At 48.9% G+C, this 27,087-nt stretch overlaps 1 protein-coding gene across 2 annotated transcripts; it reads right to left on the bottom strand.

Moving 5' to 3' along the window:
- Positions 1-11,672: 11,672 nt before the first annotated feature.
- Positions 11,673-26,919, bottom strand: Dhodh (dihydroorotate dehydrogenase (quinone)). 2 transcript variants are annotated; one of them, XM_038313284.2, is made up of 9 exons: positions 26,775-26,919; positions 24,152-24,364; positions 21,981-22,180; positions 20,329-20,411; positions 14,042-14,229; positions 13,518-13,631; positions 12,767-12,920; positions 12,479-12,638; positions 11,673-12,006 (listed from the first exon to the last, which is right to left on the bottom strand). In XM_038313284.2, exons 1-9 carry the CDS (start codon positions 26,781-26,783, stop codon positions 11,952-11,954), a joined length of 1,176 nt encoding a protein of 391 aa, XP_038169212.1. In that variant the 5' UTR covers positions 26,784-26,919; the 3' UTR covers positions 11,673-11,951. The 2 variants fall into 2 exon arrangements, with proteins under 2 accessions (XP_038169212.1, XP_038169211.1); XM_038313283.2 differs by lacking the exon at positions 26,775-26,919 and adding an exon at positions 26,567-26,727.
- Positions 26,920-27,087: the final 168 nt, after the last annotated feature.

Here is a 27,087-nt window from a genome sequence, read left to right as displayed (position 1 = left end):
GGCTGGTGAAGATGTTTTCGGAACAGTGCTGATGCACAACATTGCAGGTGTGAGCCGCACGGCTGAAATGGAAGCTGAGAGGGGCTAGAGACAAGCTGTACGTTCTATCTATTTTATCACAGTAAAAAATAACTCAGGAAATAAATAGTAAGTGAACTTTGCCACACGGGGGGGGGGGGGGGGGGGGGGGGTAGGGAAGCAAGCGAAATTCAGCGGTGAAGCGCACAGCCGTACCCTCCAGTGACACGGGAACTTTAGTTTTCAAGTTTTCAAACACGAAATGTGAAGAGTCATCCATGTGAGCAGGGTTTGGGGAGCCAGGTCCCCACTGTGCCCGTGCAGTGATTCTAATGGTTTCCCGTTCCTAAGGGGACCCTGTTTCCCTAACCTTTGCATCTGGGTGTGGCTGCGTGACTCTGTGAACTGGTGCAGATGCAGCTCGAAGATAGACCTGGAATACAGCTGGCCCCTGGGCTTGCTGTCACTTTCCTAAATGTAGAATCCAGGGGCCGTGTGGAGGAACCTGAGCAGCTCCTGCCCTGCCGGAGCATTTTAAGGAGAACGCGGGGGGGGGGGGGGGGGGGGGGGGCGGGGGGGGGATCTAGCCACAGTCAGTCGGCTCCTCTTTTCAGAAGCCCTCTACATGGTAAACACGGGTAAGCGGTAAGCGCTTGGCCCAGCTGAGACCTGCCCAAACCAGCGCAGCTTGGTACAGACCACGTGGATGGTGTTCAGAAGCCCAAGCGGAGAGGGCGCTTGCCTGGAGAAGGCTTGTTAGGCGGCAGCATCAGCTAAGCAGAGAAGGCAGAGTACTGCCACCTCAAGCCCCGGTCCATTGTCCGTGCCATCCCAGTTTGCCTTTGCCAGTTCCTCTTTCTCCACCATGTAGGTCTGGGGATAGATCTCAGGTCCGGACTTGGCAGCAGGTGCCTTTAGCCATTGTGCTGTCTCAATGGTTCCTCCCTTGAACTTCTTATATTGTTTGTCTCTTTTCTATGTCGGGGACTCCCCATTTTTTAGTTTCTTTTGGTTTGACTTGTTTGTTTTGCCTTTTTATTTTTCTGTGCATGTGTACAGGCATGTATACATACGTGTGCCAGTGCCCATGGAGACCAGAAAGGTGGCCCAAAGAGGGTCTGAGATCCCCTGAAGCTCTAGTAACAGTCAGTTCTAAGTCACACACTTGGGCTTACATGGGTGTTGGGAACTGAAATTGGGGCCTCATCAATAGTAATGAGCATTCTTAACTGCCGAGCTATCTCTCCAAACCCCTGTTTTAGTTTTTTGAAGAGTCTCATGTAATCTAGGGTGTTCTCAAACTTGGTCTTAAATGCCTCTCCATTCCAAGTGCTGAGGGTACAGGTCTAGACCACCATACCTGGCCTAACGGCTCCCATTTTCTCTGCCATATCTTTTCCTCCCCCCTCTATCTGTCCTCCTCCCCCCTCTATCTGTCCTAGGTGTGTTTTAGTTTCTGAATTTCTTAAAGTAGAAGCTTACATCAATGTAAGCGCTGTACCTATGAGACATACATTTAAAGCCACGCCCTCCCCTGAGCCCTTGACTCACATCCCATGTTTTAACACACTTTACTCAGCCATTGAAAAATATTGGCAGTTTTCATTTCCTGTCTTGTTTGCTCCATACCTTATTCGGTTTATTCATTTTTTTATTTATGTGAATGTGCGTGCACGCTACATGATGCTGAGCTTGCAAACATGGAAGTTTTAATGACTTCTCCATACTAACTTCATTTCCAACCATGCTCACTGAACGTATTCCGTGTGGCTTCGAACACTGGTCCGTCTTTTTTTCACAAGTTCTGTTGTTAGGTGCAGTCAATTTTAGACTTCCTGCCTCTTCCACTGGAATCAACCACCAATCATGAAATGTCCTCGTTCACCTATAGTAACTCTTTTGCCGGAAGGTCCCTCGGGATAAGCGAACTTACTTCTAATTACTGTTTCTGTGCACCATCTTCTCTATTGATCTATATCACCTAGAGAACTTACCCACCCTTTGCCTTTTAATTAGAATATTTGCTTTATTTATATTTAATGTAATTACACCCACAAGTTCTATTTTATTTCTCTGCTCCTACCTCCATTACCTTACTCAGTTATTGCTGATTGGAGTGGGGTTTGGTGAGGGTTTTGTTGCTGCTGCTGCTGCTGCTATTGTTGCCTTTGTGTTTTTGAAATAGAGCCTCACTCTGTAGCTCAGGATGCCTAGAACTCATTAAGCGGCCCACTGAGTACTGGCAATCCTCCTGCCTCAGCTCTCAAGTTCTGGGATTACAGGCATAAACAACCACACCTGTTTGTATTATTCCACTTCTCTCTCTGAAATCCCTTAGAGGCTGTCCTGTCTCCTTCCACAGGCTGTAGCAGGGGATTTCCCTGAGGCCACCCTTCCCATCTTCCACTGCAGAGTGGGTGGCCGTCCCTCAACAGGGTTAATCTCTTTAACAATTAGTCACAGCCTCTTTTCTCCCACTTGTCTTGGGGTCAACACTAAGCTTCCTAGGCTCATATTTTGTTATTTCTTTCTGTTCCACTTGCTCTTTTTCATTGTAGACCTGTCTAAGCGTAGCCTGTAATAACCATTCTAAAGACTCAACATTATACTGTCTTGAAATTTTCTCTGCCAGAGAAATTACACTTTTTTAAAAAAAATCTTTTTTTAAAACAGATCTCTCTATGTAGCCCTGGATGTCCTGGTACTTTCTATGTAGTCCAGGTTGGCCTCGAACTCACAGAGATCCACCTACCACTGCCTTCCGAGTGCTGGGATTAAAGGTCTGTGCCTCCACCATCTGGCAGGTCGGTTACTTTTAACTTCAGCTTCGAGTGCGTTCTTAGGACTTTGGCAGAAGTCAGTTAGAGTCTTTGCAAAATATCACATGAAGCCCCTAGTACAGCCTCTCATAAAGTCCTTGCTTCCCTCTAAATCCGCATGAGCTGAGCCTTCACTATCCACATTATTCTCAGTGCTACTGTCTTCCAGGCTGCTAGTAGGATGGCCCTTGACCTCTGCGTAGAGCATTCAGCTGCTTTTCTAGTCCAAAGTCCCAAACTCTCCCACCTTATTCCAAAAAACAACATGGCCACATTCTTTAAGATCAACGCCCCAATCTTTCTTTCAGCTTTTATTTTTGTGTGTGATTGGGCTGTAATGATACCACTACCTTCTTCCCTTTCCTCTCTCCAGAAGAATGTGTATTCTGTGCAGTTGTATGTTGGGGGTATGTAGTTTGTATGTTGGCTTACAGGAGTTTACAACTAAGAGAGTGCCTTGAGTCTCAGAAGAGGCACTGGACTCCTGAGCAGTGTTGAGACTGAAAGACAATGAGAACTTTTGAAGCCAGGCTAGCTGTATGTCACATTCCATGACAAGGCCATGGGTCTGTGGGGCCAGGGAAGGGTGCTGTAGTCGGAGTAGGAACATCCCCATAGACTTGTGTGCTTGACTACTTGGTGGCACTTTGGGGCAGGTTATAGAACCTTTAGAGTGTGCAGCCTTGCTGGCGACATGTATCTCTGGGGAAGAGCTTGAGGTTTCCACCCTGGCCCCTCTTCCTGCCAGCTCCCTCTGCTTCCTGTGTGTCTAGAATGTTCTCATCCAGTTCCTGCTCCTGCCACCTGCTGCTGCTTTCCCTGCCGTTATGGACTTCCCCTTGGGAACCATAAGCCAGAATACTCTTTCTTCTCCACAGCAACAGAGAAATAATCCACCCCATAAACACTTTATCTGGTGGTGCTGGGGACAGAACCCTGGGCACTGTGCCCACGGAGCAATGCTCTGCCAGGGAGCTAAATCCTTGACCCTCTTTCATTTTATGTCTGGAGACATGGCCGCTTCAAGCTGCCCAGTCTGGCTTTTGACTTGCCATCTTCCTGCCTCAGCCTACTAAGTGGCTGACATTACAGGCCTATGTTCAGCCCAAAAGGCTTTATAAAACACAGTTCCTACCAATAGATAGGAAATACCTTGAAATGCAAGCAAATTAGGATAAATTTACTGTTGAAGAATTTAAAGGGAAAGGGGAAATCCAAGATACTGTGGGAAAAAATTATAAAGAGGAGCAACAGTGAAGAGGACAAAAGGAAGAGCTGCCTCGCGGCTGAGGAAGCCGGGGTGGGGAGGCCTCGCGGCTGAGAGGAAGCCGGGGTGGGGAGGCTCTGAGCTCTGGCTCTTAACTCAACTCACTCAAAGGACTGCTGGAAAGGACAGCTTGGTCAGTTAGTGGCCGAGCAGAAAACACTTCGGTTAGACAGTGTGTGAGGAATGAGCTTATCAGGCAGTTAAACACAAAAGAACCATGCATGCACTGGCCGAATGTCGCTCTGGAGTCTTCAGCGTGCCTGGGCATTCCAGGTGGTGAGTCTGCAGCAGAGACCAGATCAGACGGAAGCCTCGAGCTCCGGGAGCCAGCGTCCTCGTAGGGATTTGAGAATGACTAATGCACGCGATGAGAATCATCAATGGAGGCAGGAAAAATGCAAGGGCTGGCAGGATCTAGAAGGAGCTGCCGCGAAAACTGTGCACGGAAAGCAGTTACAGCAGGAACCCTGGATTTCGGCAGCTCACAAAGTTGGCTGCTTTCTCTCCTGGGGAGATTTTTTTTTTTAAATCCCAGTGCCAAGGACACCTTTTCTCTGTTATGTCTGATTGTGAGATGGTGGGCACCCAGACATCAGATTTTTTATTTTGGGTGTTGTTATAGGTAGTGGTGATGATGGTGCTAGTGGTGTGTGTGTGTGTGTGTGTGTGTGTCTGTGTGTGATACATGCACATGACAAACATTCAAAATGGAAAGATAAGCGGCATCTCAGAACTGGTGGAACAGGGAAGGCAAGAGCATGAGCAGCGTGGACAGAGAACCCCATGTTTTCCTGGGGTACACACGACTTTCCAGCAGGATCAAAGGAGGAGTGTTGGAATCCAGAGCGTGTTGCTCAAAATTGCACCTTGTCTCCATATGAAAATTAAACAGATGTTCCCGTTAAGACACTCATTTCTAGAACGTCACCCAGCAATCAGCTGCCAGGGACTACGCGGCACTGCCCTTCTGGGAACACAGGCACTGCTTCCCAGCAACAGTTCTGAGTGCCTGTGATTCTGTTCTCAGAAACTGGACCACTGGCACACAAACGTGCCAACGTCTGCACTATATGTACCAAAGTTTCAAGCTTTTAGAAAAACTTATCCAAAACATGAGCGTCCTCCCAAAATCAACCTAAACATTGCATAAAGGAGGAATTCCCAAGATCCTGGCTGCCAAACTAAACATGATCCTCAAGCCAACCCCTTGCAGAGACAGGAAACACGTGAAGTCTGTCACAACTGTCAATAAAGTCGGCCTTTCCCCATAAGAGATGGGTCAAAGGTCAAAGGCAAAACAATATTACTATAACTCTAAAGACAAACTGTGTCCAAAAGTCATGCCAACTTTGCAAACTTCCTTCACTCTGCATTTGTAGGACAGATGGCCTCGTGGAGCCTAGATGACCAATGTCATCATGTTGGCATTTGCTTATTCTCTGCCATCAGTGTCCCCAGCAATGCTGGCACACAACTCAGTTCTGTTTGCTGAACCACATGGAGAGTAAACAGAACCTCTGCCCTCAGAGTTTGGGGTGGGGGCAAACATGATGCAAGGCCACAGCCAAGCGCTACCTGCTCTCTCTACAGCCCTGAACGTCTGGTCCTTACAGAACCAGCCTGACAAGCCCCTTACAGAAAAGGCAGCGGTCACACAGTAATGACAGGCCACATGTGAGGGTCCTTACCATGAGCCAGGCACTGTTCTGCCTGGATCCTGAGCACTACTGATTAGATTCGTCAAGTCCCCAAGGCAGGAGGACCTGCCATCATTTAACGAGCCTGTCTTTATAGCTGAGACAGAGGTTTAGGAATTTGCTCAGAGTAACAAAGGAAGAAATAGTAGGCAGAGGAGATAGGCCTAAGACATACGCCAAGCCCAGGACCACTAGGGGGCCTGATCTGCAGGCTGACCTTTCCTGCGAGTAGGGGTCCTTCGCACCATCGGGTCCAGTTCCCACCAAAGTCACCTCTGGGAGTCAGCAGATGCAGACCCTTTGGTCCTGGGTTAGCATATGGCTTCCCCAGAAGTGCTTCCCCATGCTGGCCAGGCTGAAGTCATTTCTTATTAGCTATGTGGGTCATGTGGAAATCTGTGTATCATATCTGAACTATGAACATGGCAGTGACACCCAACAGAGTGGGAAGAAGGCCACTAAAACGCTGACACCCCCAAAGCTGGGAAGCCCAGTGCTTTGAAGAGAGCAAGGCTCTGAGAGAAGGGGCCTCTTAGCCCAGGCCTCCAGGGACATCCAAGAACACCATGGAAGGGCTGTGAGGAGCTAGCACAGATCACGTAGACCATGGCTGGAAAGTACATTATTAGGCAAGAGCTCAAGCAAACGGCCTCATGCATCCAGGCAACAGAGTCCCCCAGTGCCAACCAGGGGACTGTTGTTAGGAGGAGCTGGGAGGAGCCACACAGCCCAATCCCCTGATGAATAGCTCTGGTGGGGGTGGAGTTAGCATGGAATTGTATTTTTGAACAGTCAGTCCAAGGAATCCGCTACCACACACACCCGGTAACCCAAAAGTGACTCCCCTCCCCACTGTGGAGCTCAGGCTCCTGCTCCTGCTGTGGGATGTGAGCAGTAGGATTCTGCCCCTTGTATTCACATGTGGCTTCCCAGAGACTAAGGGTAGCGAAGCATGGTCATCCCCATCCCAGCACATAGCTCAGCCACCGACAGCAGGGTTGCACCAACAAATAATTAAAGAATGAAGGACACAGCTCAGATCCAGTTATGCACACGCTTGTGTTTGTTCTTAATGGTTAGAGACTCACATAAAATGGAAATCCTGATCTCACCAATCTGATATATTTTGGGTCCCAAGACTCAGGATCCACAGCAGACTGTTAAGAATCAGGCTCAAGGGGGGGCAGAAGAGGCAGGCAAATCTCTGTGAGTTCAAGATCAGTCTGATCTACATAGATTCAAGCCAGCCAAAGCTACATAGTGAGAACCTGTCTCAAAAAACAAAAATTAAAAGAAAAGTTCATTTTCTGGCAGTGGTGGTGCATACTTTTAACCCCAGCATTCGGAAGGCAGAGACAGGTGGGTCTCTGAGTTCTCGGCCAGCCTGGTCTACAGAGTGAGCTCCAGGACACCCAGGGCTACATACAGAGAAACCCTGTCTCAAAAAACAAAGGAGGAAGAGAAGGAAAAAAAATGACAAGAATGAGCAAGATCAAGAATGAACAAGAATGAGAATGAACAAGAACGAGAATGAACAAGAACGAGAATGAACAAGAACGAGAATGAACTTGAACAAGGAAGAACAAGAACCAGACTCAGCACCCAGGAGAAAAAACTGAAATTGCTGCAGCCAGGGCATTCAGTGACTCTGTCTGGGGCAGGAAGAGCCTGTGGCAGAACATTATTTTAACTAGGCAAAGATGTGTTACTTTGTTTCTGCTGAGGAATGTTACTTAAACTGTGTAAAAGCTTGTTGCTTTTGTTTATGCTGTATTTGTTTAATGATGTAAGGATGTGTGTTTAACTATGAAAAGCATCTGTTTTACCTTGCCTGCCTATGGTACCTGATTGGTTTAATAAACAGCTGAACAGCCAATAGCTAGTCAGAGAAAGGATAGGTGGAGCTAACAGGCAGAGAGAATAAATAGGAGAACCCTAGGCTCAAAATGAAGAAACGAACAAAAGGAGGAGAGAATGAGGGAGACGCCTGGGACAAGAAGCCAGGCAGACACCAGCCAGGCAGACACAGAGAAGCAGTGAGAGTAAGATATGCAGAACTAAGAAAGCAAAAGGTAGATAAAGCGAACAGGTTAATGTAAGTTAAAAGAGCTAGCCAGAAACATGCCTAAGCTAGGCTGAGCATTCAAAGCTAATAATAAGTCTCTGTGTTGTGATTCGGGAGCTGGTTGGTGGCTTAAAAGAAAAAGGCTGGGACAGGAGCCAGTTCTGATCCTTTGAACCATTTTGCTTCTGGCCCAAGCCAAGTGGTTGACGGGAACACAGGAGGAGCAGTGGCTCAACCCTCACACTGTCCCTCCTTTCATTTCCTGCAGGGTACTCTCCAGTTGGGATTTCCCACACCTAGGAACCACCTCCTGGTCATCTGATGAATGCAAATGGCTAAGCTCCCTCCCTCTCCCAAAGGTCCAGCCCTTTGGCGAGCTGGCCCTTGCGTCAGTTCCCAGGCCCTGCTGAAAAGCTGCTTTTGTGTCTTTCCCAGGCCTATCACAGCCCAACTGGGTGCCACTTCAGGTCACCTCCACTTTGCACAGATGCCTCTCAGTCATGTCCCCTGGTGTCCAGGTACACGGACTTTATTTCCCACCCGTAGGACCACGGGGTTCTTATGGAAAGATCCCCTGGCTGCCAAGACTTACTCAACACAGTGGCACTTACTCAAGACTAGGTGACCCATTGACTCCCATCGCATTCTTGTGGTGCACTGACCAAGATCCGCACCTGGAGGAAAAAGCCTGAAGTCCCTCTCAGCAGAAAGCAACATCTCTCCCGGGCCGATCCACAGTCGTGAGAGGCCTCAGTCCCTTTCCTTGCTGAGGTTAGGGTTGACTACTTAAAAGCGGGTCTAGCTTACGGCATTAAAGTGATGAGTAAGTAGACAGAGCCATTAGCCATTCCACAAAGCTCTTTCTGTCCTTGCCACTGTCATCTCTGGAGGGTGACCCTGATCCCCAGGGCTAATGCGCATGCCAGAGCTCCACACTCGTGTTGTGGTCGGAAAAGACCTCCCTGAAAGACCACCCAGTGCCTTCACACTGAACGGAAGGGGTCATATGACCAAACTCAGATATATCAGAGATCAGGAAATGTAGCCTTTAATCCAGGGATTAGGAATGCGGAACTGTCTGCACGACTGCTCACCTCACTAGACTAGAGGAAGCTGGAGAGCACACAGGTGAAACCTGACTGGCCGTGGAAGGAACGTGGGGCCAGGAGGAGGCACTTGTGTACACACAAACATTACAGGATGTCAGGGAACTGTGGCTCATTTACTTAGATATAGCTATGGATTAATGGCAATTTAGGAATACATACGTATTCTCAAATAGTTCAAGTTATTATTTACTTGGGAATAAATTAAAATACAGTATATAAACAGGTTTTAAAAGATTGACAGAGGGGACTGGAGAGATGGCTCAGAGGTTAAGAGCACTGCCTGCTTTTATAAAGGTCCTGAGTTCAATTCCCAGCAACCATCTGTAATGCCCTCTCTGGCCTGCAGGCATACACACAGACAGAATATTGTATACATAATAAATAAATTTTGTATACATAATAAATAAATATTTAAAAAAATATTGACAGAGTAAACACATAAGAAAAGACAGAATTTCCGTCTAAATGGAAAACTATGGATATTATCCCATTTGTTTAGATTTTCTGTACATCTAAAATATCTTATTATAAATATTAGGGACATTCTGCATTTGGTTTGGCTGTCCCAAGGCTTTCTCGTGTTGAGGCTAACAGGCTCCTGGTGAAAGGCAGGGACTTGAGCCAGTCAGTGCAAAGGGCAACAAGATGGGTCCCTACAGTCCTGGCCATGGTGCACGAGTCATCCAGGACCTCCTGTCCCCAGCTGGGGTGAGCTGTTCTGTGTACCTCTTAGTGCCCTCCTGGGGCTCCTGGCTCATCGCTGCCAAGAGTAGGTACAGACCTATATTGGAAACCTAGATTTGCATCTAGCCTGTAAGCCAGTTCCAGCGATTAGCACATCAGCACATACTGTGAGGACTGCAGATGCCACATCAGGCGTGAAGACGTCAGTCTTCTCTTAGCAGGTCAGACAGCACAGTGCTCTCCCAGCATAGCCTCTGGCTGACCATCCTTCCCCACCGCGAGCACAGCCCAAAGAACTCACACTTGATAGCCCTGTCGTGAGGCCCAGGATGATGACACCAGTGATCTCGGGTGCCCTCCAGACTAGGTCCCCAAGCTGCTCCACACTGTGTCATTTTCCACTTGTCTATGTTACCCGCAATCAGATGGCATGTTTCCCTATTCCTCTTCATGGACAACTGGACACAAAAGTATTGGCCACAGAACCACATCAGAAGCAGACCATCAGGTGAACCAGCTGACTTTCTCCAAATGTCAAACACACCTGTGCTGACCAACCATGACTGCTCTCGGAACCAGGTTCACTTAACACCCAAGCCGGGCCCAGGAGCGTGGACAAGGGTGTCCACTGGGGCTCTAGGAGACATCAAATGCTGGCAGTCATCAAGGGACCATGAGGAGACTGGTTAAATACATCCTCCTGATAGACAAGCCCGACTGACAGGAGGCAACAGCATCAGTGCCATCTTAAAACCGCAAAGGAACTGCAGAACTGTCCTGTGTTAGTCACGGGAAATGCTTAACAGCTATAAACACAGACAAGGGCAGGCACTCGGTCCCCAAAACACAGTGGACTCATATGTGGGTGCTTCTATGTAGAGGGGAGTCTGAGAGGACACACTACAAACTGAAGTCGTTTCTGCAGAGTGTGGTTAGGCAGCAGGGGGACTTTTACACATTTGAGAGTACTGTTTTGTTTTGAGTCAAGGTTTCTGTGTGGCCCTGACTGCCCTGGAACTCGCTCTGTAGACCAGGCTATCCTCAAACTCAAAAGAGATCCATCCACCTGTCTCTGCTTCCTGAGCGTTGGATTAAAGGCTGTGCCACCACACCTGGCTGAGAGTACTGTATTTTTTAGCCTTTGAGAATAATGTATAGTGTACTGGCTAGTTTTTAGGTCAGCTTGACACAGGCTAGAACCATCACTAGAGAGAACCTCAGCTGAGAAAATGTCCCCACCAGATTGGCCTGTGATGCATTTTCTTGATTAATGATTGATACAGGAGAGCACAGACCTCTGTGGCTGGGGCTACCACTGGGCAGGCAGTCCTGTGTCCTGGAAGAAAGCAGACTGAGAAAGTCATAAGGAGTAAGCCAGTAGCCGCTCCCCTCCATGGCCACTGCATCAGCTCCTGCCCTGCTTGATCTTGCCCTGACTTTCCCTTAGTAATGGAGTGTGATCCAGAAGCATAAGACAAAAATAAACTCTTTCTTCACTGAGTTACTTTTGGTAATAGTGTTTGATCAAAGAAAAAAAGAATCTCTAAGAAACATAGTGCTTTTGAAATTTAAGCAGTAATATGATATGCTTTGGAGAAGCAGGCTGGCTTCTCATGGAGGAATGACGACACCATCTCCAATGTTTCAGCAATAATAGCATATGCTAGCAATATTCTCTCTCTCTCTTTCTCTCTCTCTCTCTCTCTCTCTCTCTCTCTCTGTGTGTGTGTGTGTGTGTGTGTGTGTGTGCAGAGAAGAGGATAGAGAAGCTACTGTGACAATTGGTGACCCCTGGTGGCTCAAAATGAAGACACATAGACTTCACTGACTACTCCTGCAACTTTTGACTATGTTTGAAATATTCTCAAAATAAAGTCAGAAATGTAACAGAAATTAAGTCAACTGAAAGGCAGAGTCCTGGGAAGCCCCCTGTAGACCAGGGAGTGGAGACCCAGAAAGACCTTCAGCATATGGGCAGAGACCTGGCCCCCAGGAAGGAACAGGATTTTAAAACAGGTTTAAATGCCTTTATTTTCTCCATGATTTTTCCTCCCAAAGAGCCGATGTCCTTATAATACCTAGAGATCCCAGGACATAGACCCAGAAAGTGACACTCGAGTTTGTGGTCTCATTAGAGAACGCCTTCACTGTCTAGTGACACCCGGGACACTTGTGCAGTCCAGCTGGGCCCACAGTTCAACGGCCATGGCTTGAGACAGAGCTTCCTCTCATGATGCAGCCACCGGGGGCTCGAGGTGCGCACGTTCTGGATGGAACGTCTGGTAGGAGCTGTCACCTCCGATGATCTGCTCCAATGGCCTCTGTGACTGTGTTAAAACCCTGCTCTCTGGAAAGAAAACAAAGTCTGTCGTCAGGAGGCCCACGCTTGCCACGAGCACACTGCTTACCACACCACTCCATCCAGCACACCTTATGACTACTACTCTGCCCTCACCCAGGCCCCTGCACACATGTCCGCCCGGGCCTTCTGTGCAGGAAGGGAAGTGACTTTACACTGCAGCTCCTGGACACTAGTCAATGTCAATTTACCACCCGCTTCCTTCTGCTAGGATTCCTCCATCCCCGGTCCCTGGGCAAGCGGCAGGCCCTGCCTGTAACGAGCTCCGCCTCCGAATCACTCTGAATTCCTTGGCACTGTTTGTCTTTGGCCAAAGATGCAGCAGAGTCATTTTTCCCGCCCTGCTGTCTGTGTTTCCCTCCAGCCCTCTGGGCGCGCACAACAGACGGATGACCAGTGTCACTTTTTAATTAACCTCTCTGACCAACTTCCCTGTCAAGCTGCGTCAAGCCCCACTCACTTAAGAAGAGCCTCCAGCTCACGCTTGACCCTGACCACGACAGGTGGCCCCAGGAAGGTGAGGGCCGTGTACAGCTGCACCAGGGAGGCCCCTGCCTGGATCTTCTCCAGCGCATCCTGCCCGCTGCTCACACCGCCAACCCCGATAATGGGAATCCTGCCTGGAGGGAAGCACACAGCAAGGGCAGGGAGGGGGGTGTAAGGACCCAGGTGTCCATCGGGCCTCAGTGCTGGCAAACACAGCGGACGAGGGAAGAACCAGGGCCTCGTGAGCCTAAAGAAGCCTTGCCTTGAGTGAGGGCGTACATCTCCCGGATGGTCTGGGTTGACAAATCTCGGAGTGGCTTCCCACTCAGTCCTCCCACCTCAGAGCGCAGAGCACCTTGTAGGCCGGTAGGGCGACTCACTGTGGTGTTTGTGACAATCAATCCATCGATGCCCAGCTGCAGCGAGAGACAGAGAAAGCGCCTTAAGCCATGGATCTGAGGGACTCAAAGAGACTGTCTCCTTTGAGGACTGAAGCAGCCATCAGGCCAGGGGCCAGTTCTGCAGAGCAGGACCCTCACAGTCTCACCCACATCTTGACTGGAAAGACATATCAGAACAAGCCTCTCAATGTGACACAACAGTGTCCCACACTGAGCCCATGGCAGCCCCTGAGCAGGGTCTGACCTTAGCTGTCTGGGAGTATGTCAGGGAGTACGTGGTAGCACCAGGATTGAAATCCAGGACTGCTGGACTGTGTTCCTACTACCCTGTATAGCCGGAGAAACCTGTTGTTGGGACCGGCTGGAAAGGGACAGACGTGAGACTGGCAGACAGGCTAGCACAGGTCTTAGACTTTCTGGATGAAGACAGATCAGAAGAAAAAGACTGGCCAAACATATTTCACTCACCGGGTGGTCTACACAGTGACAGATAACCAACCAGCCTTCCACGCCACATAGAGGAAGTCACCAACTGTGCCAGTTTGTGTTATCCCAGCAGCAATGGACGACGGAGGCTACCCCCACCCTAACCGGGACCACCCTGACTCAAACCTCTCTCGCCACACTGGCAATGTCCTCCTTGTCCTGGGCCGTGAGGTCAGGGGCGATCTTCACCAGCACGGCTGGCTTCCGCACTCCCTTCAAGGCGTCCCTCTCCTGCAGCACCTAGGAGGACAAGCCAGCGATAGGGACCCCACCCCACAGCCCGGCAGGGCAGATCAGCGTTTTCACATACGGTCAACTAAAGCACAAGCGGTTTCTCCCCTTGGGATAACCACTCAGGTTGATTTTGTTCTTGAAAACAAGCAAGGAGATGTGTCGCAAGGACTGTGCAGTGAGCAGTCATTCTGTTCACACACAGTGCTGGGGACAGAGTGACACCTGAGAGCCGTGCCAGCTCTGGCTGCCTGTGGTTTTACAGCAGTTAACTGCCTACTGGTATGACTGGGGATGTGAGAGATGAGGCGGTGCCTGGAAAAGGTATGATGAGGGTTCCTAACAGCTTCAGCAGAAGAATGAAACGGAGTAAGGGCAGCAGGCTGGCCAAAGGAACATGTGATGGTGTAATGACACACCTTGGCCAGCAGGAGGCGCAGCTCAGTCTTTCCCTGGAGGCTCCTCAGGCCAGCAGTGTTGGGACTGGACACGTTCACCACGAGGTAGTCAGCCAAGGGGCCCAGGACACGAACGCCCTCTACATAGTCTGCAGCAGCATCCACCGAAGTCTTATTCTTCCCCAGGTTTATTCCCAGGGGCAGCCCATCTGTGAAGAGCAAGGTTCCCAGGCAACATTCTGAGTACAGGTGGGACTCCCCTGAATTAGCTGCCAGAGAAGGTTCATTCCTCGGGCTGCTGCCTGATGGCTGAGAGCCGCTTCATCATCTGTCTCTACATGACAAGTATGTGCACATACAAGGATGCTTCTGGCATACTAAGCCTTTTATCTTTTAAATTTTAAATAGAGAAACTAGAAGCCTACATACTAGGAAAAAGCAGAAAAACAGCAGGAAGCTGTGCATGGTGGGCACTTGTAAGCCCAGTTCTCAGGAGGTGAAGGTAAGGAAATCAGGAGTTCAAGGTCATCCTTAGCAATGTAGCAGGTTCAAGGTCAACCTGGGCTACCTGAGACCCAGTCTCAAGAAAACAAACAAAGAAATGCAGGGCTATGGAGACTGCATCTCGGTGATACCGCACTTGTTTAGCGTACAGAAGGCCCCCAACAGAAGCCCCAACACCAAAGAACTTCCAACTTACTAAGGCCCCATTCCCAGCAGATCACAGCGATACTCTCCAGGCTTCCTCCACCACCCCATCCTCTGTCACAGCTGCCACTCCCGCAGGGACTCTCTGGGAACCCTCCAGCCCCACCGGCCAGGAGATCAGCTCCACTCTCCCACCTGTCCCCAATGCCAACCTCCCAGTCTTATCCTTTGAAACAGACAACCTGCTGTGTCCCCTCCTCAGAAACCAAGGGACTGAGCATCACCCCAACAAAGACAAGAACAGATATCAGCACCCAGAATTACAATCATCTCAAACCCAGATGCCTACATTCCAGTGTAAAAACCCAGTAACAGTCAGGGCAATGTCTCCACTGGAGCCCAGCAACCCAACGACAGCAGCCCTGGGAAACGCTGTGCAGTGAAACACAAGACATGGATCTCAGAATAGCTATTACGAGCATGCTCAGGGCCCTTAAAGAGGGCATGAATGAATCCATTCATGAAAACACAAACAGCGGAATGAAAGGGAAAAAGCAGTTCAATACATGAAAGAGGAAATGGGATCGCTAAAGAAAACCCAAACTGAGGTAAAGCTGAAAATGAACATTTTAGGAACTGGAACAGGAACCTTGGAAGCAAGCCTCACCAAAATTATACAAGAGATGGAAGAGAGAATCTCAAGCACGGAAGACAATATAGAAGAAAATGATACCTCAAAGAAAATGTTAAATCTAAAATAAAATAAAATAAACAATGCAGGCAGAAAACATCCAGGAGATCGAGAACACTATGAAAAGATCAAATCTGTAAGTAATGGGCATAGCAAAAAGGAGAAGAAACCCAGGTTAAAGGCACAGAAAATATTTTCAACAAAATCATAGACAAAAAGTTACCTAACCTAAAGAAGGAAGTGCCTATCATGGTACAAGAAGCAAAATGAACACCAAACAGACTGAACCAAAAAATAAATTCCCCACAACATATAATAATCAAAACAAAACAAAATGTATAGAACAAAGAAAGAATAGCAAAAGCTGCAATAGAAAAAGACTAGGTAACATATAAAGGCAGACAAACCTATCAGAATAACACCTGGCCAGGTGGTGGCGCACGCCTTTAATGCCAGCACTCAGGAGGCAGAGGCAGGCAGATCTCTGTAAGTTTGAGGCCAGATTGGTCTACAGAGTGAGTTCCAGGACAGGTTCCAAAGCTACAGAGAAACCCTGTCTCGAAAAACCTAGATAAATAAATAAATAACTTAAAAAAAAAAAACAGAACAACACCTGACTTCAATAGAGACTCTAAAAGCTGGAAGGGCCTGGATGTTCCGCCATAGACACAACACTTTCAAACAGAGTAGATGGAGAAAGAAGGGCATTCCATGAAAAATGAAATTTAAGTGGTTCTATCTACAAATCTAGCGCTACAGAAGGTGCTAAGAGGAAAACTTCATCCTGAAGCAGTTAACCAGACCAAAACACAAGGATTGAATGATCTCAGACCAGCAAATCAAAAGACATAGCAACAATATAACAGGAATCAACAAACACTGGTCATTGATAAGTCTCAGTATCAATGGCCTCAACTTCCCAATAAGAAAACACAGACTAACAGACTGTGTTCAAAAACAGGTGTACAAGGCAGGCGGATCTCTGTGAGTTCGAGACCAGCCTGGTCTACAAGAGCTAGCTCCAGGACAGGCTCCAAAGCTGCAGAGAAACCATGTCTCGAAAAACCAAAAAAAAAAAAAAACAAACAAACAAACAGGTGTACAGGTAAGTATATCTACTGACCTGTACGCCTGGAAGCTCTGGCACAAAAGGAAGAAATCACACCCAAAAGGAGTAGATGGTAGGAAATAAACTCAGGGCTGAAATCAATGAAACAAACAAACAAAAACAATGCAAAGAATTGAAACAAAGGGTTGGTTCTTTGAGAAAATCAATAAGACTGACAAATGCTCCTTCCCCAAAGCAATGTGCCTTACTCTCTCTCAGGAGTGGGAGTAGGGTGAAGGTAGAGGGAATGGGAGGAGAGGAGGGAGTGGGAACTGGGATAGGTATATAAAATAAAAAAATATAGTTTTTAAATAAAAAAAGATCGACAAACCCTTAGCCAAATTAATTAAAGCTGAAGAGGGGAGATCCAAATTAACAAAATTAGAGATGAAAAGGGAGCCATAACGACAGATACCAAGGAAATCCAAAGAATCATAGGGACATATTTTAAAAACCTATACTCCATCAAATTGGAAAATTGAAAAAAAATGGATAATTTTCTTGATATATACCATCTATCAAAGTTAAATTAAGATCAGATAAACAATATAAACAGACCTATAACCCCTAGTGAAATAGAAGCAGTCAATAAAAGCCTCCCAAACAAAAAATGCCCAGGGAGACAGAGGAGAAAAACCACAGGGTTCTAATACAGAATTTGACCAGACTTTCAAAGAAGACATTCAAAGAAGCTGTTGGCCAAAGGGGCCTCAAGAGAACCCCCAAACAACCTAGACTATTGCCAACTGATGGCAAACCCTATTGCTGAAGACAACACCTACACAATCATTGGATAGGGATGAGTTAAGCTGGAGCTACCTTCAGCCTTCATCCCTCTGGTCTAGTGTCCATGGTACTGGAAGGTATTCTACACGCTACCAAATGAGAACAGTAAACACCAACCCAGCTACAAACCTTTTGATCTACAATGAGGCCCTGCCTGGAGGATGCACTAGTGAAAAAGCACAAAACTTATGGGAGTGACCGACCAATATCTGATTGGATGTAAGGCTCACTCCAGGAGATGGAGGCCATCCTCAACCCTGCTTGGAGGCCAAGGATCTGAGATCAGACAAGTCGGAGACAGAGGGGAAAACCAAATACTTATTGTTCTGCTAAAGGAATGTAGCAACAAAATGACTCCTAAAGACATCCTGCTAGACTCAAAGATCAGTGCCTTGCCAAAGTTAGAAATATATACATTGAATGGGCATGCCATCAAAAGCAAGCTCAATCTCGCATGAGCCTTGGCCAAGGGACTGTATGTGAAATGGTTGGAGGCCACACATGGGGATTCAGCCTCCTGTAAGTCTGAGCACGCCTGAGCTTCACAGAAAAACACAAGAAAACGTTTTCAACTATCATGCCTAAAAGGCAGATAGAGGTGTGTCATAAACCTTTTTTGTTCTCCGTTGTGAAATAGTTCAAGATGTATTACCTTCGTTTATGCTGTGGAATAATTGTTTAATGATGCAAAGATGTGTTGCACTCTTTTATGTTGCATTTGTTTAACTCTGTGAAGCTGGGTTACTTTGCCTGTCTGGAACACCTGATTGGTCTAATGAAGGGCTGAACGGCCAATAGCAAGGCAGGAGAAGGACAGGCAGGGCTGCCAGGCGGAGAGAATAAATAGAGGAGAAATCTAGGCTCAAAAGAGGAAGAGGAGGAGAGGAGGACGACAGGGGCCAAACAGCTACACAGCCTGTGACAGAGTAAGAAGGAAAGGAAGATATATAGAAGAAAGAAAGAAAAAAGCCCAGAGGCCAAACATAGTTAAAGAGAAATGGGATAACTAAGCTAGAAAGCTGGCTAGAAACAAGCCAAGCTAAGGCCAGGCATTCATAGGTAAGAATAAATCTCCAGTACTTATTTGTATTTATCTGGGAGCTGGGTAGTAGGCCCCCAAAGAGTAAAAAAACAAACAAACAAACAAACAAAACAAAACAACAGTTCTCTGAGAAAAGAACTTATAATTGGAATGATCATACATCTCCACAGCCCCAAGACATTCCTTGAGCCTGGTGTAATCACCCACACCCGTCTCCTGTCACTCGCAAAGGGCCTGCCTCGAGAAAAATGGTCTTTCAGACTCCTCACGCTTTCTGTGACAGAAAGGCATTTACAGCATTCAGCCTTTCTGACAACGCCTCGCAGTGGTCAGTGTCAGTGGTCCAGTGTGCTGTTCGGCTGCCACTCCTGCGCAGACCTACACCGCCCAGCCAGCTCACCCGTGCCGGGCCAGGGAGGACATGGGTGACACCCCGTGCTGCTAGCCGCCTTCTCACGGCCAATCACCTTCTTGGTCACCAGTTTAAAAGTCAGATTTCTGTAACGCATTTCCTAAGTGGTCTCAAAGCTTCAAGCCCAGCACCCAGCAGGCTAGAATCACTTGTTAGCTTCAGCACAAGTGAGCCTCATGGAGAATATGGCTTCCTGAATACCTGGGCCTGTCAATAGTGCTCACCCATGAGGAAAGCTGAGCTACTCTACGCAGTGCGCCGTCTCTTCTATCAGTTCGTGTTCCTAGCCTGGTGCTGGCAGAAAGCTTCTACGAGGCCGCTAGCTGCCAGCAGATGCCTGTGGGCAGGGCATGGACACGGGACTGGCCTCACTCCAATGAATGTGAGGGCACAGACTGAGGGTGAAGGGTGGACACAGGACAATAGCAAGAAAGCCCGTCCACAATGCAGGCATTGAAAAGAAGAGATGGAAGGCAGGAGGCAGGAGAACACCACAAACCACAGACCTTCACAGTTCTGCAGGGCCGGCAGGGTCTGGTTCTGTCAAAGCCAGGGTGTTTTCTGTTTTGTTTTGTTTGTTTTTTTGTTTTGGAGTTTTGTTTGTTTGTTTTTCAAGACAGGGTTTCTCGAACTCACAGGGACCCTCCTGCCTCTGCCTTCCAAGTGGTGGGATTAAAGGTGTGCGACAGCACCACACCACCAAAGTCAGCGGTTTTTAAACACTGTCATTTCCTACATCCACCATTTGGGCTTGCCAAATGCTTCAGCCCAGAAAGGGCTAAGGAAGAAATCCTTAGCTCCTCAAATAAACGCAGAAGTTCTTGGCTTAACCTTCACGCCATAGGACATCAAGGGAGTCTAAGACCTCCTGAAAGACACTGCAGAGGCGAAGGGGAAAACCACCCCACCCCCCAGAACTACAGAAGGCGTGTGGGGAGCCATGGGCAGAGGTCCACCACCCAGGGCTCTGGCCCCAAAATGCAGCTCCGAGAGCAAAGCAGACCACAGAGGACAAAGACATTTCCATGAAAAGCCACCAAAAGTGAGGCCTGAGGACAGCTGTCCCGAGTGGGTAGGCGTGAGACACCTCTGAGTCCAGCTGGTCCCGAGTGGGTAGGCGTGAGACACCTCTGAAGACAGCTGGTCCCAAGTGGGTAGGTGTGAGACACCTCTGAGGCCAGCTGGTTCCGAGTGGGTAGGCATGCGACACCTCTGAGGCCAGCTGGTTCCGAGTGGGTAGGCGTGCGACACCTCTGCTCTCCTCTTTAGCTTGTAGTGCACACCATTTACACAGTGAACGAAAGGACAGCCGGGCTGGACATGCAGGGATGCACTCGGGTCACATCTTAGCCACACACATGCTCTCTGCTGACCCCAAGCCTCCAAGTTAGGGCACAATCCAGGTTCCATGGGTGCCGGAGACCAAAAAGACCGTGCTGAATTATGACATCCGTTACGACCTTTGAGGCTGTGGTGGAAGCTGGACAGTCCCCAAACGAGAGGAGCCTGAGTGGCTTTGTGCAGTTTTTATTGTTCGTTTCCTATCACTGGATCGCATGCCCTCCCCATGGATTTCTCTGTAATAGAGGAAGAGCCATCCTCCCCCGACTCCCGACTCTACCTGCAGTGAGCTTGGTCTGCTTCTGCTGTCGGGCCCGTAGCCTGTGTTCCACCACCGAGAGCCCGTGGCTGTTGAATCCGTACCTGGTGCACATAAACGCACAGGGAAGGGGAAGAGTTGGAAGGTGACAGCTGGAAAAAGCACCTGAGACCGCTTCCACGCTCTCACACCGGCTCCTCTCTATTGTCAAATGCATGGGAGTTAGAGTCGCCATGGAAACACACCTGTGGTGTGTCTGTACGACTGTTCCCAGGAAGGTTGAATGGAGCAGGGAGACCCACCACGAAATGGGCAGCACCGTCCCATGGGCTCACATCCCAAACTGAGTAAGGAGAAAGAGACCCAAGAACCAGCATCCTCCACTCCCTGCTTCTTCGCTGGAGGTGCAGAGTGGCCCTCTGCCTTAGGCTGCTGCCACCAGGAGGGCTTGTGCCCTCAGTGAGCCAAAATAAACGCCCCCTCCTTAAGCTGCTTTTTGTCAGTACTCTGTCCCGGGAACAAGAATAACTAACGGGGTCTGGTTACATCGCTTTGTAGCTTGCAGCCAGAGCAATGCAGCATGGGCAGTGGCACGTGATCTGCTGACGCAGTAAATACTCACCCATCCAGCATGGCTATGATGAACACATGCCATGGACATGAGCAAGAAGGCTAAGTGTGCACGTGCCCAGGAGCACAGATGCCTGTCCCTCACCACTCCCTGCCCCACGGGGCTCTGCCAAGTACATTACCCAAAGTCTCATGTAACAGACAAATCAGAAACACAGGTATTTTGCCTGTCCAGCCCTAAAGACACTGGTCCCTTCCATAATGCAACAGAAAGATCTATGACCTGAGAGAAGCTTTCTGAAATAAGCAGTAGGAAGCGCGGCCACAGGCCTGCCAAAATCCTCACCAGGAAGCTCTCCAAAAATCTCCCAGCAAAAAGTACAAAGATCTTCCCTTTGCAGTTATACTAAGTACTCAGAACCATGAAGGGTGAGGCTTCACGCAGTCGGAAGGACTCCTCCTCCTAAGAGCAGCCGTACATGCTGAACACTCCGTCCTTGTTCATCCAAAGCAAGGGCCAACTGTGCAGTACCAAGGCTACTGGCAGCATGTGGCCACCAGCTCTGCCCAAGTCAGAGGAACCAGAAGTAAAAGGCACGTGGGTGCAGAAGGACCAGAAGCTAATAAAAGGGGAGTATAGTTAGCCAATGATTTTTACATCGACTGCATATTACGATGGTTTTAGAATACATTGCTTATACTTAAATCTTATAATTATAAATACATTACCAAGTTCATTCCTTTTCTAGTTTTTAATGTAGTCATGAGAATATTTCCAATGACAAGTGAGATCATTATACTCCTATAGGCCGACCCTGGACCAGGGCAATGGAGAACAATGCACACTGTGAAGTCCAGGCCTTTCCCAGCTGATCTTTGCGACCAGCACCAGCTCTGGGAGCCTCAGAAGGAACACATGGTAAATCCTAACAGCTGTTTTCCAAGGTGGGGTGAGCGCTGCCTCGTGTTCAAAAGGGCTCCTGAATACTCCAAATGACAGAATGTTCTCCCATCTTAGGCGAAAAGCAGAAGGCGGGTCTTCCATCTCAGAGATTCCAGCAGGGGAGGAGATACTCCACCTGCAACACTGAGCCACCCCCTACCTGTTAATGACAGCTTGGTCCTCTGGGAGGCGGAATACTCTGGGTCTGGGGTTTCCTTCCTGAGGCTGGGGAGTCACACTTCCGACCTCAACAAAACCAAAGCCCAGCTTGAAGAGGCCATCCACAGCTTCCCCATGTTTGTCAAATCCTGCAGCAATCCCTACTGGATTTCGGAATTTATGGCCCAGGACTCTCACTTCCTGGAAAGGAGACAAGGGCAGAGGTGTACGGGGCTACACCAAGTGGTTCTCACAGCAGGACTCCCAGCATCCTGCATCAGAAGTCCCCTAGAGCTTGCTGAGCATCAGTGGGCCCACAGAATAGGGATCTTTGGGAGGAAGGACACTGAGGTGTCTATCTGCAGGTGCTTCTGATGTCTGCTGGAATCTGACACCAGGAGGCCTTAAGGCTGAGGGAGAGGCCGTATCCCACCACAGGAGAACAGGAGACAGGGGCTACCCTGCACAATTATGGTGGCTCTTCTTATCTACTGGGTAGGAGAAGGAGTCCTCAGGTGTCATCAGCCTTTAGGTCATACTACTCGGGCACCACTGAGTACCACACAGCTGAGCCTGTCACCTGTCTCTAGCATACAAGCCCCAGTTGACCCTTCCTCCATGACTGACAAGAACCCAGCAATGGGCATCATGGAGAGTTGGAGGGAGGACACTGGCCGGCACTGGTGCTGGTTCCAGTGAGCTCTTAGAGGTCAGGTAAGTGTCCCCAAGGGGAAAATCACATGGTCTTGAAATCCACAGGAGATGAGAAAGGGCACAAGGAAGGTAAGAATGTGCATGCAGCACCTCAGAGCCACGAGGCGGGAAGTGCAGCTCTAATGGACCCTCAAGCCGGTTCTTGTCCCTGGCTGTGTGACAGAGCCTGCGGTGTTGTCAAGCTTCTCTGAGATTATGGTTAAACCGGTCAGTCAGGAGACCTGGGCAGCCAAGCATCCCAAAGCACCCCCACCCTCCCAGGAGAGCCGAGTCAGGACAGAGAACTGAAGCCTTAGGCAGAGAACTAAATCTCTGGTAAAGGGAGGGAGGTCAGGTGGGCTACGAGTATCAGCTGGCCTGGATGCCGGGGAGCAGGGACCACTGCTCAGTGGGACATACTGTATGGTCCCACTTACTCAGGAAGCTGAGGCCCAGAAATCATTTGAGCCCACACGTTCGAGATCAACCTGGACAACATAGACCCTTCTCAAAAGAAAAAGGGTATGCTGGGCGGTGGTGGCGCACTCCTTTGATCCCAGCACTTGGGAGGCAGAGGCAGGAGGATCTCTGAGTTTGAGGCCAGCCTGGTCTACAGAGTAAGTTCCAGGATAGCCCGAGCTACATGGAAGGAAAAAAAACCTGTCTCAACAAAAAGAAGGAAGGGAGGGAGGGAGGGAGGGAGGAAGGGAGGGAGGGAGGGAGGGAGGGAGGGAGGGAGGAAGGGAGGAGAAATAGGGTAGCTTTCAGAGAGACAGCCAAGGGCCACACTGGCTCTGTCATAAACGATGCCAGGTGGGCCAGAGAAGTGAGTTGTGATTGGATGTGACTGGAGCAGGTGGTTGCCTAGGACTTAAGTCCTCCACCCTCTCAGGATGATGACTACACCCAGGGCTGCTTCTGGTGGGGGAGAAAAGAAAGGACCCATCGGGCCGGACTGCAGTATCCTCCTGACCCTTCACACCTAGCCAGACAGAAGACACAGTATCTAAAAGAGACGACCCTTCCCAGCTAACACTGCATACATTAGCTGTTTAACGACTACAGAAGATGCCCCTGCTCAGCAGAGGGATTTCAGCAAGGCTGGCCAGTGGCCAGGGTTGGACACTGGAGTCAGACTCCATAGGTTCGAATCCTGGTCCTGCCACCTCCCAGCTGCGTGACCTTGGGCAAGCCACTTACTTAGTCTGTACCTCAGTTTCCTGCTCTGCAGATGGAGATGAGATAGGACCAACCTCAAACAGCAGTGGTGAGGATTAAAGCTGTGAGCATAGGCTACGTGGTGAGTGCTCTTCCGTAAGTTAAGGGTGTAACGCGGGATAGGAGATGCTTCCTTGGCTTGGGCTCCAGGTCCCAGCTGCCTGTGGACCTGCAGCTCTGGTTTTCAGAAGTGCAGTCGCAGCAGAGAAGGACAGAAGCGCTGAAGGATGTGACCTCTCCCACATACCCAGGGACACCTACCAGCATGCCAGAGTCCTGAAATGTAGCTCGAGGAAGGAGCCCGAGGGACGTAAAACGAACAGCGAGTCGGTGGGCTGATTCTGGGTCTAGCAGCCTCTGCAGGGCCGGCATGAGGTATTCAGCATAGAAATGGTCATCACCCGTGGCTGTCAGGTAAGAGGTGAAGAGAAGTCCTCCGCCCCCAAGGATGATGGCCGCATCCAGAGCCCGCTTCTAGTGGGGGAAAAGAAAGGCTCCGTGGGGACCCTCATGAGGCCAGGCTGAGCACCCTTCCTTACCCTGAGGACATTACATCCTACATGAAGTGAGAGCCCTTCCCTGCCCACACTGCCCCCCTTCATATTCTGCCCACTCACACACCAGCATTTGTAGACACGGTACCTACATTGCTTACACAGATTCTATTTCTGAGTATTTTTTCCTAAGAACCAGCCAGGGAATTTTCAAGATAGGGGCCTCACGGGAGAATTTTTACTAGTTAATGAGGGAACAATGCTAATAGATTTGGTGTGGAGAAATCAGTCCTGTCAATATTCTTCTTTGATTAAAGTTAACACACTGATTTCCTTATGTTTGAACTTGCTATTGCTATTTAGGCAGGTTTAAAAAAAAACTTCCTATTATCTGAGCCAAAGAACAAGCTGTAGTTCACCACAAAACACCTACTCCCCACATTTCACATATATACAGTAACTTTGCCAGAAATATAAGTATCTTTTGTTTTTGTTTTTTGTTTTTTCAAGACAGAGTTTCCCTGTAACAGTCCTGGCTGTCCTGGAACTAGCTCTGTAGACCAGGCTGGCCTCGAACTCACAGAGATCCGCCTACCTCTGCCACCAGAGTGCTGGGATTAAAGGCGTGCACCGTAACTGCCAGGTGGTGCCTTGTAATTTAAGGACAACTGTTCAGTGTGCACAAAACATTACAAAAGAATCAGTCATCATTCCTAAAAGCCCACCAGAAAGGGCGTGATGCGCTGTGTGTGCACCGGTGGACCCCTTCTACTTAGAGGCTTAAACACCTGACCATCAGCCAGGCCGTGGTGGCGCACACCTTTAATCCCAGCAGAGGCAGGCAGATCTCTGAGAGTTCAAGGCCAGTCTTGTCTACAAGAGCTAGTTCCACGACAGGCTCCAAAGATATAGAGAAACCATGTCTCAATTAAAAAAAAAAAAAACACCAAAAACCTGTAGGTGAATTGTGTTCTGACGTCTACATGCAGAAATTCATGTTTTCATTTAGCCTTTATTAGCACATGGTGTTTATATTTTAAAAGTATACCGGTTACTGGTCTAAAATGTCCTTTGTGTATAATATAAAAGTGGCTACAATATAAACATAGCTTCACACTTTGGGTAGAGAATCACTACCCCGGAGCCCAAAAGTGGTTCACAGGGCTTTTTGGTAATTAGCACCACAAGATGCTAAGTGACTAATGCGTTCATTCAATCCTTCAAAAGCAAGCAAACCAGACTTGGTCCCTGTCCTTCAGAAAAATATAACCTAATGAAGACACAAATCAATCATCATGAGCCAAGGAAACTGACATGAAGCAATGGAAGCATCTTGAGGGAGCGAGTTAAAGCTGACTCTCAAAGGAGCCACAAAAGCTAAAGTGCAGGAAGCAGGTGGAGAAGGGATCTCTAGAGGGCTGAAGCCAAGGAAGGGCCAGAGAAGGGAGATCTGTTTGGAACTAAAAGGAAAGCATTGCTTAAAATGAAGTAGGAGGAATGAGAGTGATGTCAGCCAGGATACAGATCTGGGGGCTGGAGATAGCTCAGTGGCTAAGCGCACTTGCTGCTCTAGAGGAGCAGAGTTCGGCTCCCGTTCCCGGGTCAGACAGCTCACCACCAGGCCTGTAACTCGAGCTTTAGGGGCTCCAAAACAGCTGGTTTCACCCCACCCCCACACAAAATTTTATTTTTTAATGGGATTTCTTCACTAAACAAGGAAGTAGAAGATGTGCTCAGATTCGCCCACAGCAAACCAAGTATTCATTCTCCCTCCTCCTGGGAGTTTGCAGAAATGCCTCACGTCTCAGGCAGCACTATCTGCGCACTCTTTCCCAAACCAGGGACACAACCAAGGACTCTTCACACAGGGCTCCCATTTTAAGCACACTATATCTAGAAGGGTGGCTGCACGTCTTATTTCATTCCGTCTTGGATCCTTTCTACAAGGATAGACAACCATGTGCTCACACAGGTCCGATACTAGCTCAGTTAAAAAAAAAAAAAAATGCCATCGATCGCTCACGCTCAGACCAGACTCTGCCAGGCACGCTTGCTTTTGGCATGCCCCTAGCTGCGCACCCGTGCAGGGCACGCTGCAAAGGCCCCAGCCTTTCACGCTCCCCGCCTCATCTCCTCCCATCCTGTGCTCCGACCACGCGTGAACTCCCATATCAGTACTCACTCGCAACTGTCTCCACGCCATGCTCCTTCGGCCACTGGGCCCGCCTCTGCCTCCACTCCATTGGAGAATGTGGACTCAGCTCCACCTATCTCCCCAGCCCTGCCTGCCGACCCAGCCCCGCCCCTAGATGTTGAGTGGACGGTCTCACGCCTGCGTTCTGCCTGGAACCGGACCTTTTCCGTCCGTCTGTCGCTGTGTTCTCTTTTACCGTTATCATGCCTTCTGAGGAATGCTCGCTACTGCGCCGAGCTTGTCCGAAATTCCACACCCTCCCTTCTTTGCATCAGTGAGGAAGAGGTTTCCAGAAGCCTCTGGAGTGGGGAATAGACGCCTCCGCAGTCTGCACACTCAAACGCCAGTGCCCAGCAGTGTGTACTACCCTAATGCTTTCCTACCTTTCGGAAGGAAACAAAGGACTATAGCCCGAAGGTTCCGCATGATTGTCTTTATGCCAGAGCTTCGGTATGACTGTCAACTTAAGAATTCTGTTTTATAGAGCGCACTCTTGCCACCACGTTGTA

Source organism: Arvicola amphibius, chromosome 15, assembly GCF_903992535.2.
Source record: "Arvicola amphibius chromosome 15, mArvAmp1.2, whole genome shotgun sequence".
Classification (NCBI taxonomy): domain Eukaryota; kingdom Metazoa; phylum Chordata; class Mammalia; order Rodentia; family Cricetidae; genus Arvicola; species Arvicola amphibius.
The sequence above is the reverse complement of the archived record's forward strand: the minus strand, read 5'-3'. Positions and strand labels throughout refer to the sequence as shown.

Excerpts from the sequence above, each read along its gene's own strand:
- Dhodh (XM_038313283.2), bottom strand. The coding sequence starts at position 26,587 with ATGGCGTGGAGACAGTTGCGA. Across the intron at positions 24,365-26,566 it reads TGGCGTGGAGACAGTTGCGA|AAGCGGGCTCTGGATGCGGC; the intron begins GTGAGTACTGAT and ends TTCCCCCACTAG. Across the intron at positions 12,921-13,517 it reads TTGCCAGTGTGGCGAGAGAG|CTGGGCATCGATGGATTGAT; the intron begins GTTTGAGTCAGG and ends CTCTCGCTGCAG.